Genomic DNA, 16,204 nt, shown 5'->3' with positions numbered 1-16,204 from the left:
AACTTCACATCTTTTGGCAGCCAAAGCCAAAGTTTCACCTTTGAAGACACTAAGCTTGCCACGGCTTGAACTAAATGGTGCTCTTCTGTTAGCAAAATTAATTTCGATAGTTCAAACCCATCTAAAATTAAACGATCACAAAATGTATCTCTGATCAGACTCTGAAATAGTTCTAGCATGGTTGGAAAAACCACCCTATACTTGGAGGACTATGTATCGAATCGCATATCACAAATCTTAGACTTAGTTGGCTCAGCAAAATGGCAACATGTTGCAAGTGCAGATAACCCAGCGGATCTTGGGACAAGAGGTTGCAAACTACTTCACCTCACCAGCACTACACTCTGGTGGAACGGTCCTACATGGCTAACAGAATCACAAGAATTCTGGCCAAAATCTCCTGCTCGGAATATCATACCTCCGGAAAGTCGTAAAATAGAAAATTTTCATATCACTCCAGAAGAGGTTGATATTCTCCACAGATTTTCATCATTTCCTCGAGCACTAAGGGTAGTCGCTTATATGCACAAATTCATCCATAAACTTAAACAAAAGGTGAAACGAATATCAAACGATCCTTACATACAACTAACATATTCCGATTTGCAACATGCCAAGGTCAGTCGCGACCTCTCGAAAAGGGAATCTCACTTCTTGTGTTAAACCCATTCCTGGACGCAAATGGAAGACTAGCCAACTCCAGCCTTAGTTACAATGAACGACATCCCATCATTATCCCAGAGAAATCCCGTTTTACCGACTTATTTCTAATATATCTCCACCAGCTTACACTGCATGGTGAGCATCGCTTAATGCAACAAATGGGCTGACAAGAGTTCTATATACCGCGACTAAAGCCACAAATTAAAAGAACCATTTTCATGTGTAAACAGTGTACTATGTACAAGCACAAGATGCGTACGCAATTCATGGCAGCCCTACCACCTGAACGCTGCAACAATGCTTTACCCTTTACCATCAATGGGGTTGATTTTGCTGGACCTTTCCAGATAAAGGCCTCGATGCTAAGGTCTTCCTCATTTAGAAAAGGGCATGTGGCCGTGTTTGTATGTCTTACAACAAAGGCAGTACACCTCGAGCTATGTTCGGATCTGACTACTGCGGCTTTTCTTGCAGCATTTGCCCGCTTTGTCGGACGACGCGGATTTCCTTTAAAAATTATGAGCGACATTGGAAAAAACTTTGTCGGAGCTCATAGAGCCACGGAAAAGAAGTCTTTACAATTCATGAAAGAAGCATTCCCCGAAATTGTCAAAAAATATGCACCCAAAGGGATCGATTGGCAATTGATACCCCCATGTTCTCCTCACATGGGCGGACTCTGGGAATCAGCAGTAAAGAGCTTTAAGTCCCATTTAAAGAAAACGGCTGGTAACCATAAATTCAATTATGAGGAGTTTACTACATTACTCACTCGTATCGAAGCCGTACTAAACTCCAGACCTATCTCACCACTCTCGCAAGATCCCTCCGACTTCACAGCTTTAACCCTAGGACATTTTCTCAAAGGAGCACCCATTCTGGCCATACCTGAGCCAGGCGTGGAGTCGCTATCCTTATTAAACAGATGGGAACGAATTAAAATTCTCCATCATGATTTCAGCCGCCGATGGAAGGAAGACTACATAACGGACCTTCACAAGAAATACTGGTGGAAAACTGAAGAAAAGGCACCAAAGCTTGGAGACTGCGTCCTTATACAAGATGATTGTCTCCCTACTACGGAATGGCGACTCGGCCGCATAAAGCAACTTCATACGGCTCCGACGGTCATGTTCGAGTAGTTGATCTCCGCACTCAAACCGGAACGCTAACCAGACCGCTCGTCAAATTATGCTTTCTACCAACCGCCGAAGATAAAGAAAGGTAAAACCGAAACCGCAATGTTAATAAATCAATAAATCGATAAAACATATAAACCGCTTACCAAATCGAAACCTCGAATAATATAAATGACATAAAAGACGTAACATAAATGTCTGATAAAAAAAATTATTGTAAATTTCACAATATATTACAAATATCATCATTTCTCTCACAGAGTAATATGGACTTAGATATGGCATCATCGTCAACGCCAACCATGCGTTGGGCAGTTTTCGCCCCTCGCTCAGAAGCTGCCCCAATAGCAGCACCCCGGACCAACACTGCACCGGCAGCGCCTCGAACAACGACAGTCTCCACCGCGACAACGGCTCCGCGTCAAAGCTCGCCAGCATTGCCAACGGATCTGCAACGAATTCGTTGTCCACTATGCCGCCGCCCGCATCGGCTATCGCACCGCGGTATCTTCAAAGGCATACCGCCGATGCAACGCCAGCAGGTGGCACAGGCGCACGGGTATTGCCTGAATTGTCTGGCAACTTCCCACGCAACTCAGGAGTGCCCATCACATAATCGTTGCCAAATTTGTGTGCGGGGTCATCATACGCTGCTGCACCGCATTACCAGAAGCGACTCCAGGCGCCCACCGGCTCCTCGCACCAGTGGTAACGCCAGGCGTTCTCAAAGGACTCCTGTGATGGCATACCGCCGGCGCGGACCCTCTCCAGCAGAATCCCGTCCCTGGCGCCAAAACCGGGCAACATCAATACGACGCCATCAGCTTAGGCCGCAATCCCGCCGGTCAACAGGTCTCAGCAGCGTTCTAGCTACGCTACAGCAGCTACAGCGGCTTCTAGGCTAAATACTCGCCTAGGGGGGCCGGGATGGCTAAATGAGTAGCAACGTCGTATCACATTTGCATCAATTCACCACATCGAATCTACCATTCACCTCATCACGCGAGAGAACACCACACATTAACACACATACACGCACATGCACCCAAACGCGATAACATTCCACAATCTAATTAGAAAAAAAGGAAAAGAAAAAGGATCTCGCGCATCTTTGTTCGTTACGACGTCGATCGATCAACATCTCCGCTTTTCGCAGCATAGCGGCATCCCGGTTCCATTTCGCTACCCGCCTTTATATATTTATTTAAAGTTTTTCAATTTATATGAAAGTCGTTTTATAATAACTTTCAACATTGTATATATATATTAGGGTGTGTCATTCTGAGGCAACCTTTTTTTTCAACTGAAAAACAGGCTAAAAACTTTCGAAAATGTGAAAAAAGTCACTCAAAAGATGAGCTCTTAATATTAATATTAAGAGGTGCCTATTTCAAATTTTCTGTTTTCCATATAAATTACATGGAAAAAAAATCATTTTTTTTGTGATGGTTATTCTGCGGAGGTTATTATATGTACGTGCACGCGATGGCTGCCGCAGAATAACCACCACAAAAACAATGATTTTTTTTCCATGTAATTTATATGGAAAACAGAAAATTTGAAATAGGCACCTCTTAATATTAATATTAAGAGCTCATCTTTTGAGTGACTTTTTTTCACATTTTCGAAAGTTTTTAGCCTGTTTTTCAGTTTTTTTTTATTTTTTTATTAAATAATAATATATTATTATTATTATTATTTTACATTGTACCTAGTATATAAAACTAAAATACTAACAACAATTCTGGTCTAGATAATTAGAAGAGATACTTAAAAGCTAAATGTTAAGAAATACATTTGCTGCTACTGTTGTCTTACTAGGTCGGAAGGCTTCTTGCGATTCAACCGGATTTCTCGCCCAGCTGTTTCGATGAGTCTGGAGGCTTCCTCTTTAAAGTGCTGTCTAAGCCTCAGTTCGAGATTTCATTTACCACGGAATTCACGCCTAGATCACGGTGCAGGTCAGCAGATCTAATGTACCAAGGAGCATTAACTAAAGTCCTTAGTACCTTACTTTGAAAGCGCTGAATGCTGGCAATACAGCTTTGACTTGAGCAACCCCATAGTTGGGCTCCGTAGGCCCAAACTGGCTTTAGGATTTGATTATATAATAACAGTTTGTTTTGTATTGATAGCTTGGATTTCCTGCCAACTAGGTGGTAAAGTTTGCCAAATTTCATATCAAGCTCGCTCCTTTTTTTTTACATGCTCTTTCCAGCGTAGCTTAGCATCTAAGGTGATACCTAGGTACTTAGCACTGTTATGGTGTGGTATAGGGATGTTATTTATATAAATTGGACAATATGCCGGCTTTTTCAAGGTAAAGTCGACATGAATTGATTTGGTGTCGTTTAATTTGATGCGCCATTTAGATGCCCACTTAGTAATTGCGTTGACTGCTGTCTGCACTCGTCGACTAGATACTGAAGTTGACTCTCCAGCTGCTAACAAAGCTGTGTCATCCGCAAATGTCGCTGTCATATAACTAGAATCAGATGGGAGGTCACTGGTAAAAAGCAAATAAAGCATTGGCCCCAACACGCTTCCCTGGCGAACACCGGCTTCTATCAGTTGCAAGTTTGAATATGCATCCTCTTGTTTAATGCGGAAGTATCTATCTTTTAAGTACGAAGCAATTATTTCCCAAAATTGTTTGGGTAGCATGTATTTTAATTTGAGCAGTAGACCCGTATGCCAAACTTTGTCAAAAGCTTGAGACACGTCCAAAAAGGCCGCCGTACAAACGTTCTTTTTATCGATTGTATTTTTTACGAAATTAACGATTCGGTGTACCTGGTCAATTGTTGAATGATGGTCACGGAAGCCAAATTGATGTGTTGGTATTAGGTTTTTATGAGCGATTATTGGTTTGAGCCTATTTATGAGTACATTCTCAAAGATTTTTGATAAGGCTGGCAGCAGCGAAATTGGTCTATATGATGTAACAGCGTGTACTGGCTTACCCGGTTTGGGTATCATTATGACTTCAGATACTTTCCAAAGCGATGGCACGTATCTTAGGCATAAAGCACTGTTTATAATGTTTACAAGTTTTTTTATACAATTCTTTGGTAAATTGCGTAATATTTCTCCAGTTATTAAATCGTACCCAGGTGCTTTTTTGAGTCTTGTGTTCCCGATAAGATTTTTAATTTCTTTAATAGTAACAGGAGAAATGCTTATGTGTGGATCCATCCAACTATTTTCACATTTTATTTCATACCCATCGTTAGGCGTAAATGTTTTTCTCAAATGATTTGCAAATTCGGCAGCTTTCTGATCATTTGTTTTGGCCCATGCATGTTTATTTGTTTATTAATTTTTGCTGCAGCTTTCCAGAGTGAATAGTCGGTGGATTTATCAGCGGTGAGTTTAGCCAGATAAGTTTTAAAGAAAACATTTTTAAACTGTTTAATTTGTGTTTTTAGTTTCGCTGTACATTTATTAAGCTCAGTTCTGAGATCAAAGGGCCTAGTTTGCTGCCATCTCCGTTGAAGGTTGCACTTTTTATGGATACTTTCTAAGATGTGTTTTGGATATTTGGTACCACTTAGAATCACGCGGGTATTTGGTGTACTCTTCCACATAGCGTTTTGAATTATTTTTGTGAAATCTTCAACCTCACAGTCCAACTCAATACCAGTCGATATGTGCTTAAGCTTTGTGTCGACTTTATTCAATATATTTTTAAATTTATACCAATTAGTGTGTTTATTACATAAAGTTGGCTTGCCGGCCGAAATAATTGGCTTTTCATACAGAGTTAGTAGCACTGGAGAATGGTCAGAGCTTAGGTCTGAGCAATCTTTTATACATAAATTGAGTTTCGGTATTTTATTGGTTATAAAAAAGTCCAGAAGGTCTGGCAATTTCTGACTATCTGTAGGCCAATAAGTGGGTCTTCCTGTAGAAACAAAATTACATTCAACTGCTTGTATAGCTTTGAGAAGTTCTCGACCTTTGGTTGTAGTTAAACGAGATCCCCAATGAGTGTGTTTTGCGTTAAAGTCGCCACCAATGATGTACCTTCCGTCATATTTTTTTAATAAATCCACATACGTTTCTATTTTTATGTTATGTCGAGGTGGACTATACAGAGCAATAAGATACAATGGGTGATTGTGCAATTTAACTGAAATTGTTGTAGCTTGAATTTCTTCCGACTTAATCGGATCTTCCTCGCAGTGTTCAATATGGCTTTTGATAATTATAGCGCTCCCTCTTCGTGCTGAATTTGCCGGGTGTGGTGTGTGATATAATTCATAATTTTTTAATTTTAGAAATGATTGGTTCGTAAAATGCGTTTCAGATAATAGACATATATCAATATTTCTGTCGTGTAGAATAACTTCTAATTCATTTTTACCTTTGGAAAGACCATTAGCGTTCCATAGCATTATTCTCAGAGTTACTGTTCATCAATAAATTGTAGATGGTACTCAAGAGCGTCGAGCCGCTGATTAAAGGACTTAAATAGTTTATCCAAGATTTGGGATAACGGACTACTTTTTTGAATTGTATTTGTATGGCCTTGTTTAGCTATTTGCGCAAATGAAGCTTTAGAAACGGAAGGAAGGGCTTTTACTTCTCCTGTGTTCACAACGGGTTTGTTCGTCGGAGCATTGGCATTCTCCTCAACTGAATTACCATTCTTTTTATCTCTAAGTTTTTGCAGTTCTTTTTCGACGACACAACCACGGTAGCTTGCAGGATGAGAATCGCCGCAGTTGCAACATTTAGCAGGGTCTTTTTCAGCTTTTCTGCATTCAGTAGTAGGATGTTTGCCTCCACATTTCACACACCTCGATGGCTTACCACAGAAGTTTTTTGTATGTCCAAAAGCTTGACAATTTTTGCACTGTGGAATTAATTTAGATGCTTTAATAGGCTCAACTTTGACAACGGTACTAAGAATGGTTTTGATCTGGTGAATTTCCTTAATGTCTTCGGTAGCATCAAATACTACTAAAAACATATCTAGAGGTTCTTTAGTCTTCCATTTATGCTTATTAATTGCATTTATGACCTTAAAACCTTGAGTTTTTAGATCATTTAAAATGGATTGTGTATCGCATGAATGGTGTAGATTTTTTATCATTACCTTTATTGGCCTATTGTGTTTACTCTCGTAGCTAAACCAAGGTATATTTTCATTAGATAAGTATTTTGTTATTGTGCGATAATTGTTTGAATCGAAGACATTAAGTTTGTAGGTTCCGTTGCTCAAAAGCTTTATTAAAAAGTTGTTATTTATTAGATCTATAATATTAGAACGTAATTTATTAAAATCCTTTACGTCGTTTATTACAATAGGGGGTGGGCGGTGGGTTTTAGTATCATTGTTGGCCGCCTGCTCTTTATTTTTATTTTTCGAAGGGCTGACAATTGTTGGAGATGTATCAGCTTTGCGTTTTTTTGAAGAGCGCTTCGTTTTGAGTATCCGCTCAGTTTCTTTAGCTAGCTCATCTTCATCGGTTTCGTATATTTGATCTACATTCATACTAGAAGGTTTTGCTTCAACACTCACATGCTTGGTTTTACTAGTTTTCAGTTCTTCGTTTTCTCGTTTTAATTCTATGTTATCTTTATGTAACTGAGCACATCGCTTCCAAAGTTCTAAGCCTCTCGTTTATAAGAGAGTTAGTTTTTTCTAATTCTCTTATTTTATTTACTCTAAATGAGCTGAGACTGTTTCTCGGCGTCACCTCATGAAGAAGTTCAGCCATTTTTATTTCCTAATGATTTCCCTACTGGGTATTAGGAACCTGTCGTTTGGTCGATAATGCAATTTTGAAGAAGCTTTTTTTTTGGCCAGTATGGCAGCGCTGATTGCAATTGGAAATTGTTAGAACAGAACAGCTGATTTAATATACGTAGAAATAACGTGTAAAAGAAACAGCCGATGTGCTCTTTTTTTCACCCGCGAAAATTAATTATTTAAGTGTTTATATGATTTGTTATTGTTTAAAAAAAACAAACTTCGATTAAAAATGTGATTTGATTTAACTGTGTTTTGCCAGTTGCTACCATTAATCCAAGGAAATCGATGTGAAACGTGTTGACAACATCAATGCTTCCCACGGCGCACACACCAACGAATTACCTCAGATTGGTTTATTTGCAAATTGTCGCAATTGAGGAGCACACTTAGATGTCGACCGCACTCATTGATGATGAAATACATAAGATGATGTTTTTCAGTTGAAAAAAAAGGTTGCCTCAGAATGACACACCCTAATATATATATAATATATATTTAACGGGTTTAAAGCTACTGTTTAGTAATTTTCTCATAATTTTATAATAATAACCTTTAAGTGAATTTTTAAGGAAATACAAGTTTTATAACGATTCTTTGGAATTCAGTGCATTTTTTCTTTTAACAAAAGTGTGAGTGGCCTAAAAGGTGAGTTTTTTGTACAAAAATTAAGAATGAATTACCATCTTTCATTATTTCAAATGTTATCAATTCAATCAAATATTAAAATTTTAACCTTGTAGATTCTTACACCGTATTGAAAAGTTTCTAATTAATGTATACCTTAGCCACATCAACACATGAACGGGGTCCTGTAGTACATAATTTGTGAACTTCCAGTTGACTTCATATCACATATGGTATATTGGCCAAAGTGCTAGTTTAATACAAAATTTTGCCAACACATAAGTGGAATTAGTATTGCTGCGGCTTTGTTCCTAGCAAGTCGCAAGATTATAAAATATTCGGTTACACCCGTTCTTAGTCCTTCCATACTTGTTTAATGTGAAGCTTAGGTAACTCCTGAAAGTATTTGATCCTAACAAGTTGCAATAGTATAAAATGTTCGGTTACAACCAATTTTATCTCTTCCTTACCTGTTCTTCACAAAATTTTAAGAGGTATTAAAGATAATGAGCGAATCATCAATTTTTGCATACAATCAATGTCATTTTACACGGTTTTTCTGGAACCAATTTACAGAATTATATGTAAATGGAAATCTATAACCAAACGCATTTTATACTTTCCCATTTTTCAAATTCGCTTTTGACATGAGTCTAGTACATTCGATAAAGTGTCTCCAAGCAGTTTTATGCAGATAAGTTAAACATTCACCGACGTATTCGACACAAAGTATGCTAAAATAACGAAAAGCATTATATATGGTATATGGAAATTGGGGCGATTCGTGGACCAATTTCGCACATTGTCACAATTAGATTATAGCATAACCAATGCGCAAGCCGAAAATGCAGTGTTCGTTAGAACAGAGGTACGCGATTAAATTCTGTGTAAAACTCGGTAATTCTGCGACAGAGACGTTTGGTATGATCAAGCAGGCTTGCCCAGATGCTGCTTTAGCAAGAAGTGATGTGTTTCGGTGGCACCAGGCTTTTTGAAGGGTCGGGAAGAGGTCGCTGATGAATGAGCAAATCCAAAGTGAAAACGATAGTCATTGTCTTTTTTGACATCAAAGGCATCGTCCACCATAAATTTGTACCTTCTGGACAAACCGTCAGCGCCAAGTTTTACTTGGAACTCCTCAAGAGGCTCAAACAAAGGGTCAATCGGGTCCGACAAGACATTGCAGCCGAATGGAAGTTGCACCACGACAACGCCCCGGCTCACACTGCCTTTTTTGTGAACAGTTACCTAGCATTACACCAGCACCCGCCCTACAGCCAGATGTGGCCCCCTCGGACTTTTTTATCGATTTTTTATGTATAAAGTGGACTATAAGCATAGCATATCGCATAGCTTTAACGCATATTGCGTTTAAAGTTTTCTTTTATCCTAAAACTGTTAGGGTGTTCCTACCCCCTCAACGATATCATCTTTTTAAAGATTTTAAAGGTGATTTCCTACACGATACATTGTTCCTAATTGCAGTTGTATATATTTTTTCGGTACTTAGTTATATCACTTCATAAGGTTTCGTTTACGCTTCACTTAGTCACCGACGCGACGACCTTTCGTGGTAACAATGAAGTTGATGTTCTCATTTAAGCACTGTTACTGCTTCAGTGCAAATGAAAAATCACCACCACTTCTACCCTCCGTAGCGTGAAGGTTTGCATAATTGGATTTTGGACTTAAAGCATGGTTGCCAGTATCAATATTCTAATCTATAAATAGTGTGCCCACAAAAACTTGATTTGTTCATTGACAACAATCAGTATAATCCATACACATACGTATTTAAACAAAAACAAGTACGGAAGGGTTAAGTTCGTGTAGCCGAACAATTGCAACTGCAAGACAATTGCAAGGCAACAAGAGCTGGCAAAATAGCATTATAAAATATTGCAGTTGGGGGTAGTAACGACCCGTTTTATATATTTTATATACTATAAACATGCCAGATATTAATAAAATGCTCTTTGGGTTTCATTAAGGTAACTTACATACCATTACCAATATTTACAGAGTAAAGTCAGCTGGATGTTGGAAAATCCTGGTATTAGTTATATGGGGTTAGGTCAAGTTTTCTCTCTATTCTACCTATTTCAGACACAAATATATTCGTTTGTCCATATCGATAGTGTGGAAATGGATGAAATCGGATTTTAACAGCGCCTTCTCTCAATATAATGGTACGAAAAGCGTGATAAATCCATAACTTAATGCTTCAGAGACTGTCAATTTTACACCCAAGACGACATAAAAAAGTTTTATTGGATACGGTGTCAAATTTTGACTGTGGGAGTAGCATCGCGCTTATTTAGGGAAAAATACATATCTGGGAAAGATGGAGTCATGTGTACAAGTTCACATAAGTGAGGAAAGTTCTCTGGGTGATATTCACTAGGGAGTGGTCAGAAACGATTCTTTTACATATGGCTCAAAAATACCAAGAATCCTCTGGGTAGCTAAAGAACGTCCGTTTGAAGGTGAGCTAAAAGGCAAACCATCCCTCCCCAAGGTTGTGCTCTGGGTTTGGGTCCAGCCACGTACAAAGCGCCCACAATTAAAAGGAAACAATAGCCTCGGAAGATAGACCCCCTTTTGATGACGACCATGGCAAACGCATTATATGGCCGCCTAGAGCCTATGAGAGCTACTCTCGCCACGATGTCAAAATCATGCTGGGCGACTGTGCCTTTGGCACAACAGACGGTTAATTCAGCCCCCACGAGGAGACATCTCCAAATGGGTTGAGGCTGACTGAATTCGCTGGGGCCCGAAATATGGTTATATTTAGTACTAGATTCCAGCATAGAAAAGGTCATCAGGCTATTTGGCGGTCTCCGGATCGAAAAGCCACCAACCAGTTTGAGACAGAAGTGTCTCCAGTGTTTTAGACGTGGGTACGCAATACGTGCGCCCAGAGGTGATCGAGTGACTGATGCTCAGAGCATAGTAAAATTATGGAAGGAACACTTCTTCAGCCTGCTTAATGATAGTGAGAACATAACACCAGGAAGTGGTAGACCGGACTGATCTACGAACTCGTAATTTGTTTTGTGCGTGTATTAATTTTCATCAAGATATATTAATTTTTATTACAGCTTGAACGGACGGACAGACGAGGATTTCAACTCTTCTCATCATCCTGATCATTTATACATACATATATATAACCCTACATTTATCTCGCTTAGTTTTAGGTGATACGTCCAACTGTTGGGTGAACAAAACTATTAAACTCTGTAGCTACAAGTTGTAAGAGTATAAAAATGTTGCAGAAGAATTCATAATTTATTTTATTATGTTAAGTCATAGGCAAGTTAAAATAACTGAAATATTATATATTACTTATATACTAATATACTATATTATATGTATATAAAGAAAAATTAACAAGTAAGGAAGGGCGATGGGCGCACCGAACATTTTATACTCTTGCAACTTGCAAGTATCAAAGCCAGGGAAATACTTTGAGCTGTAAAACCAAGTAAAGTCAGCCGGATGTTCGAAAATCCTGATATTAGTTATGTAGGGGCTAGGCCATGTTTTTGCCTAATTATGTTCATTTTAAGCAGAAATATACACTGTTACGAGTAAAACACGCTCTCTTATTTTCAATGTAAATGTAAATGTAATTCACATATTGGCCGATATATAAGTATGCTGTACAAAGTCACGCGGAAGTTCGAAAATTTTTATATTAAGTATATGGGGGCAAAGGATTATTCCGATCCAACAGATTTTTGACATACAGACATACCATGAAAAGATCCTTAATTCCAGTTATATATATCACACAGACATTTTCGATCAAAAGTCAACTATAGTACATACCGGGGTCCGTATATTCGGTACCTAAGGGCTTGAACAGTTTTTGTTGGGTATAAACAACTTTTGGTCATAAGGTGGCACACACTAAGAACATTATTCGTGAAGAGTTTTATTCCGTTATATTAATTGCTTCTTGGTGTGTAATGGAAACTGAACGAATCAAGTAGAATTTAAAATTTTGCTATGAAGGAAGTAGGCGTGATTGTTGTTCGATTTTCCATTTCCATTCCATTTTCACAATATGACATAAGAAATTAAGAATTTCACGTTCTAAATTTTGTCGAAATCGGTTGGTCGGGACCGGAGATATGGAATTTTACCAAAAAGTGGGCGGTGCGACGCCTATCGTCCAATTGTCACACCAACTCCCCTAAAGCTCTCTCATACTATCTCGGTAGTAAAATTTAATGTCTCTGGCGTATTTAGTCATTGATTTATCTCGCTCTTAGTAGTTTTTAACAGAACCATTATAAGGGGAGTGATCGGGGTTATCTTCCGATTTCATTCGTTTTCTTACTATCGGTAGAAGTTCATATAAGATTTGTACTCAGCAAACTTGGTTGTTGTAGCTTAAATGGTTCAGTGGATGGGGCCACGCCCACTTTTTCATAAGATTTTGCCCCATCGGCGAAGATTTCTGCTTACAAGCAGATATACATACAAATAAATCGAGGTGAACTTCTATTTGGAAAATTCTTTGTGACAAATTTGAAGACGTCTTTGCTATAATGAAAGTGGACTCTTCTTCTTCTTAATTGGCGTAGACACCGCTTACGCGATTATAGCCGAGTTAACAACAGCGCGCCAGTCGTTTCTTCTTTTCGCTACGTGGCGCCAATTGGATATTCCAAGCGAAGCCAGGTCCTTCTCCACTTGGTCCTTCCAATTCCTATCTCGTACAGCTCATCGTTCCATCGAATGCGATATTCTCTGTGGCCAATGCGCAAAGGACCAAAAATCTTTCGCAGAATTTTTCTCTCAAAAACTCGCAACGTCGACTCATCGGTTGCTGTCATCGCCCAAGCCTCTGCACCATATAGCAGGACGGGAATTATGAGCGACTTATAGAGTCTATCTTTTGTTCGTCGAGAGAGGACTTTACTTTTCAATTGCCTACTCAGTCCGAAGTAGCACCTGTTGGCAAGAGCAATCCTGCGTTGGATTTCCAGGCTGACGTTGTTGGTGGTGTTAATACTGAAAGTGGACTCAGTAGTAGATAAATTTGATATTGATGAAACAAATAATGTGAAAGCGAAATAAAAAGTGCGCAGTATGGTGTGCGAATATAAACCGAATAAGTATAAATCAACAAATGTGTAAATGAATATTGTTTTACGTGATAAAACTCTAATATCGTTTATCCACGTTGACGATCAAGTAGATCAGTGGCTCAAAGGCAGCATAATTGTAAGTTCAAGCTCTAATTATAATAGTCCTGTGGTTTTAGTAACAAAAGAGACGGTAGTCCAAGATTGTGTACATATTATAGACAGTTAAACAAGGTCATTGCAAGAGATAAATTTCCATTACGCTTGATAGAGGGCTAGATGGACGGAATACTTAATGTCAAAATGTTGTAACACAATTGACTTAAAAATGTTTTTTTCCATGTCTCTGTGTCTACATCTAGCTGGGTAATTGGTAATACATGGCGGGCAGTAACAGTTTTTGAAAGTTCATTTTGGCTTTCGAACTCTCCCAAAGTTGTTGTTTTCCAAAGACATGTGAATGTAATTTTGCGCGATTTGATGCGTAGGGGAATAACACTCCCTTACATAGATGACATAATTGTACCAGCTATGAATGAAAATGATCCTGTGCGTAATTTAGAAGAAGTGTTGAATAAATGTAAAGATTTTGGACTTGTAATTAATTGTGAGAAATGTCAATTTATAAAAAAAAAGTAAGTAGAATTTCTGTGTCACGTGATTGAAGACCAAAAAATTTTACCATCTCCAAGCAAAATCGCAGCTTTAGTTAAGTACCTATTGGCGAAAAATTTAAAACAAATACAAAGTTTTCTCGTTTATCCGGATAGTTTCAAAAGTTTGTATCATCGTTCACTGACGGCTGTGGTGCCTAAGTACTTCAAAAGTCCCCAGACGACAACAAATTACATGCTATACTATATATAACATGAGCAAAACGACTTCTGATGCTGAACATAAGTATTCCAATTACGAGTTTGAGTTATTAGCTCTAATAGAAGCGCCAAGTATATATACTGAGTAAACATTTTAAACTAATAACTAATTTTAACGCTTTCACTAAAACGCTTGACAGAAAATATATTAGTACTAGAATGGTGCGATGGATCTTCTTTCTGCAAGAATGCAATTACGAGGTACAATATCGGCGTGGAAGTCGTTCTTAGCTGCTATCCAATAACGATGGTAAGAGGTGAGTTGATTTTCTTGCTTGCTTACGACATGCTCAAAAACGAGACAAACAATTGAATACGATAAGGCAAATTCTACAAGAAAACAGATTAACAATGACTATTTTGAAAAAGATGGTGTTCTTCACAAAATAGACAACGATATCGAGTTATTCGCAGTACCCAAGAGCACGCACAGAGAGGCAATTCCGCGCTCTCACGAAAAGATGCACTTTGCGTAAAAGATAAGACAATTACGTAGCATGTAGCATTTTGCCTTTTTCACTAATGCACTCCCTACCAACAGAAAAACAGATTTTTTTTTATTATTACAAACATTTTTAAAACTTTAACAATGTTTGATATCACTACAATTAGTTTCAAAAACTAACGAGCTGTTTGATTTGAATAACTTAAAAACAAATTACATAGAAATTAATAGTTTTATTCATACATATATGGCATATAATTAATTCATTTATATTTTAGCTTACAACTAAGCTATGCGGTTACACATAATCGACAAGAGCGGCATGTCGCACCCTAAATACAAAAGGGTCACAACTTAAAATTTTCCAAAACTGAGTTTTTTGCTTAAATTATTCAGAGTACACATCTCTAACTACTGCAAAAATTTCGTTCACATAACTATCTTCTTTAACAGGAAAAATACAGTTATGTCTATTTTTATGTCAAGTGTGTTGCTTTTGCACTATCAACTAAAGAGAATTATTTTTAGTTGCGTTAATGTGCTCAAGAACAGCTGATTACTTTTATTACACATAAAGAGTTTTATTTTGAGTTCTGCCTCCATAACTGTAAAAAGTGATAAATTTCGTGGTATATTATTTTGCATTGTGCCTCTTTAGTTGTGAAAAGTGAGTTCAATTAACAGTATTATTTATTTATGTGCCTTCTTTGATTAAATAATCGTGAGTGTCGTAAGTTTTATATATTTTTTTCGTTTATTTTAAAGTAGAAAAAAGAATTAAATGTTAATGATATTGGTATTAGTATTTTGTTTGTTTACTTATTTTGCATGCCTTTTGTAAAATCTTAAATTATTTGCAATACAAAATTTAATTTTTAGTTGTGACCCCTTTGATGAAAATGTCTTGCCCAAACCTTGAACATTACTCAAACCAGTGTTGCCAACTTTATTTTCATCAAACCACCAAATAAGGCCGTATTAACCACCAGAAAACCACTAAATTTTGTCGGGCTCTCAAACCACCAGAATTCCACTAGAAATTACAGTGCGACACAAAATATTACTTATTCATTAGCGACAACCATCTGCGATACTTGTGAAATGTTGCGTGCTTAACCGTAGTGTTATATAGCTGCAAACTCGCTATAGTAAAACACTAGGTTCTTTAATTCGCCCGTTGGAACGCGGTAGGGCGTTCGACTCGCGGTGTGGTAAAGGAAAGCGGGAAAAATATTAGTTTTAAATTTAAAACAGAGTAGAAATAATCAAAAATAATAAAATAGAGTACTTAGATTTTGGTTTGCTATGACAATAAAATACTGTACTGCAATTTTCATTTCATTATTAAAAAGTTCGATTAAATCATTATTTGAAAAGTAGTAAATATTTATAACCTACACTTAGCTACTTTATTGCCGTCATTATCTTCTACAACTTGTAACCAATCTTTTAAAATAGGGTCTTTGAGCTAGAAATCTCTAAATTTTTGAGAATACTGTCGTTTACTAAACATTGTTATATGAGTATATTAATGATGGAGTACATTCTTCTTCTTAATTGGCGTAGACACCGCTTACGCGATTATAGCCGAACGG

At 37.7% G+C, this 16,204-nt stretch overlaps 3 protein-coding genes across 9 annotated transcripts in view; 2 read left to right on the top strand and 1 right to left on the bottom strand.

The window, feature by feature from the left end:
- LOC120779437 overlaps positions 1–8,021 on the top strand; it is a 148,909-nt gene extending 140,888 nt beyond the window's left edge. For 6 of the 7 annotated variants that reach the window (XM_040111684.1, XM_040111681.1, XM_040111679.1 and 3 more), the window contains exon 3: positions 7,823–8,021. In XM_040111684.1, the coding sequence (XP_039967618.1) occupies positions 7,823–7,864 (42 nt within the window). In that variant the 3' untranslated portion in view covers positions 7,865–8,021. The remainder of the gene's footprint in view (positions 1–7,822) is intronic. The other variant, XM_040111677.1, reaches the window with a different exon arrangement.
- The window catches only part of LOC120779436 (LIM domain-containing protein A), a 699,457-nt gene that overhangs the window by 441,323 nt on the left and 241,930 nt on the right, over positions 1–16,204 (bottom strand). The window lies entirely within an intron of this gene.
- LOC120779439 lies at positions 2,069–3,069 on the top strand. Its single transcript, XM_040111686.1, has one exon. The coding sequence runs from the start codon at positions 2,069–2,071 to the stop codon at positions 2,705–2,707; it is 639 nt and encodes a 212-aa protein (XP_039967620.1). The 3' UTR covers positions 2,708–3,069.

This window comes from Bactrocera tryoni, unplaced genomic scaffold, assembly GCF_016617805.1.
Source record: "Bactrocera tryoni isolate S06 unplaced genomic scaffold, CSIRO_BtryS06_freeze2 scaffold_11, whole genome shotgun sequence".
In the NCBI taxonomy this organism is placed as follows: domain Eukaryota; kingdom Metazoa; phylum Arthropoda; class Insecta; order Diptera; family Tephritidae; genus Bactrocera; species Bactrocera tryoni.
This window is presented reverse-complemented; position numbering and strand designations above follow the sequence as displayed.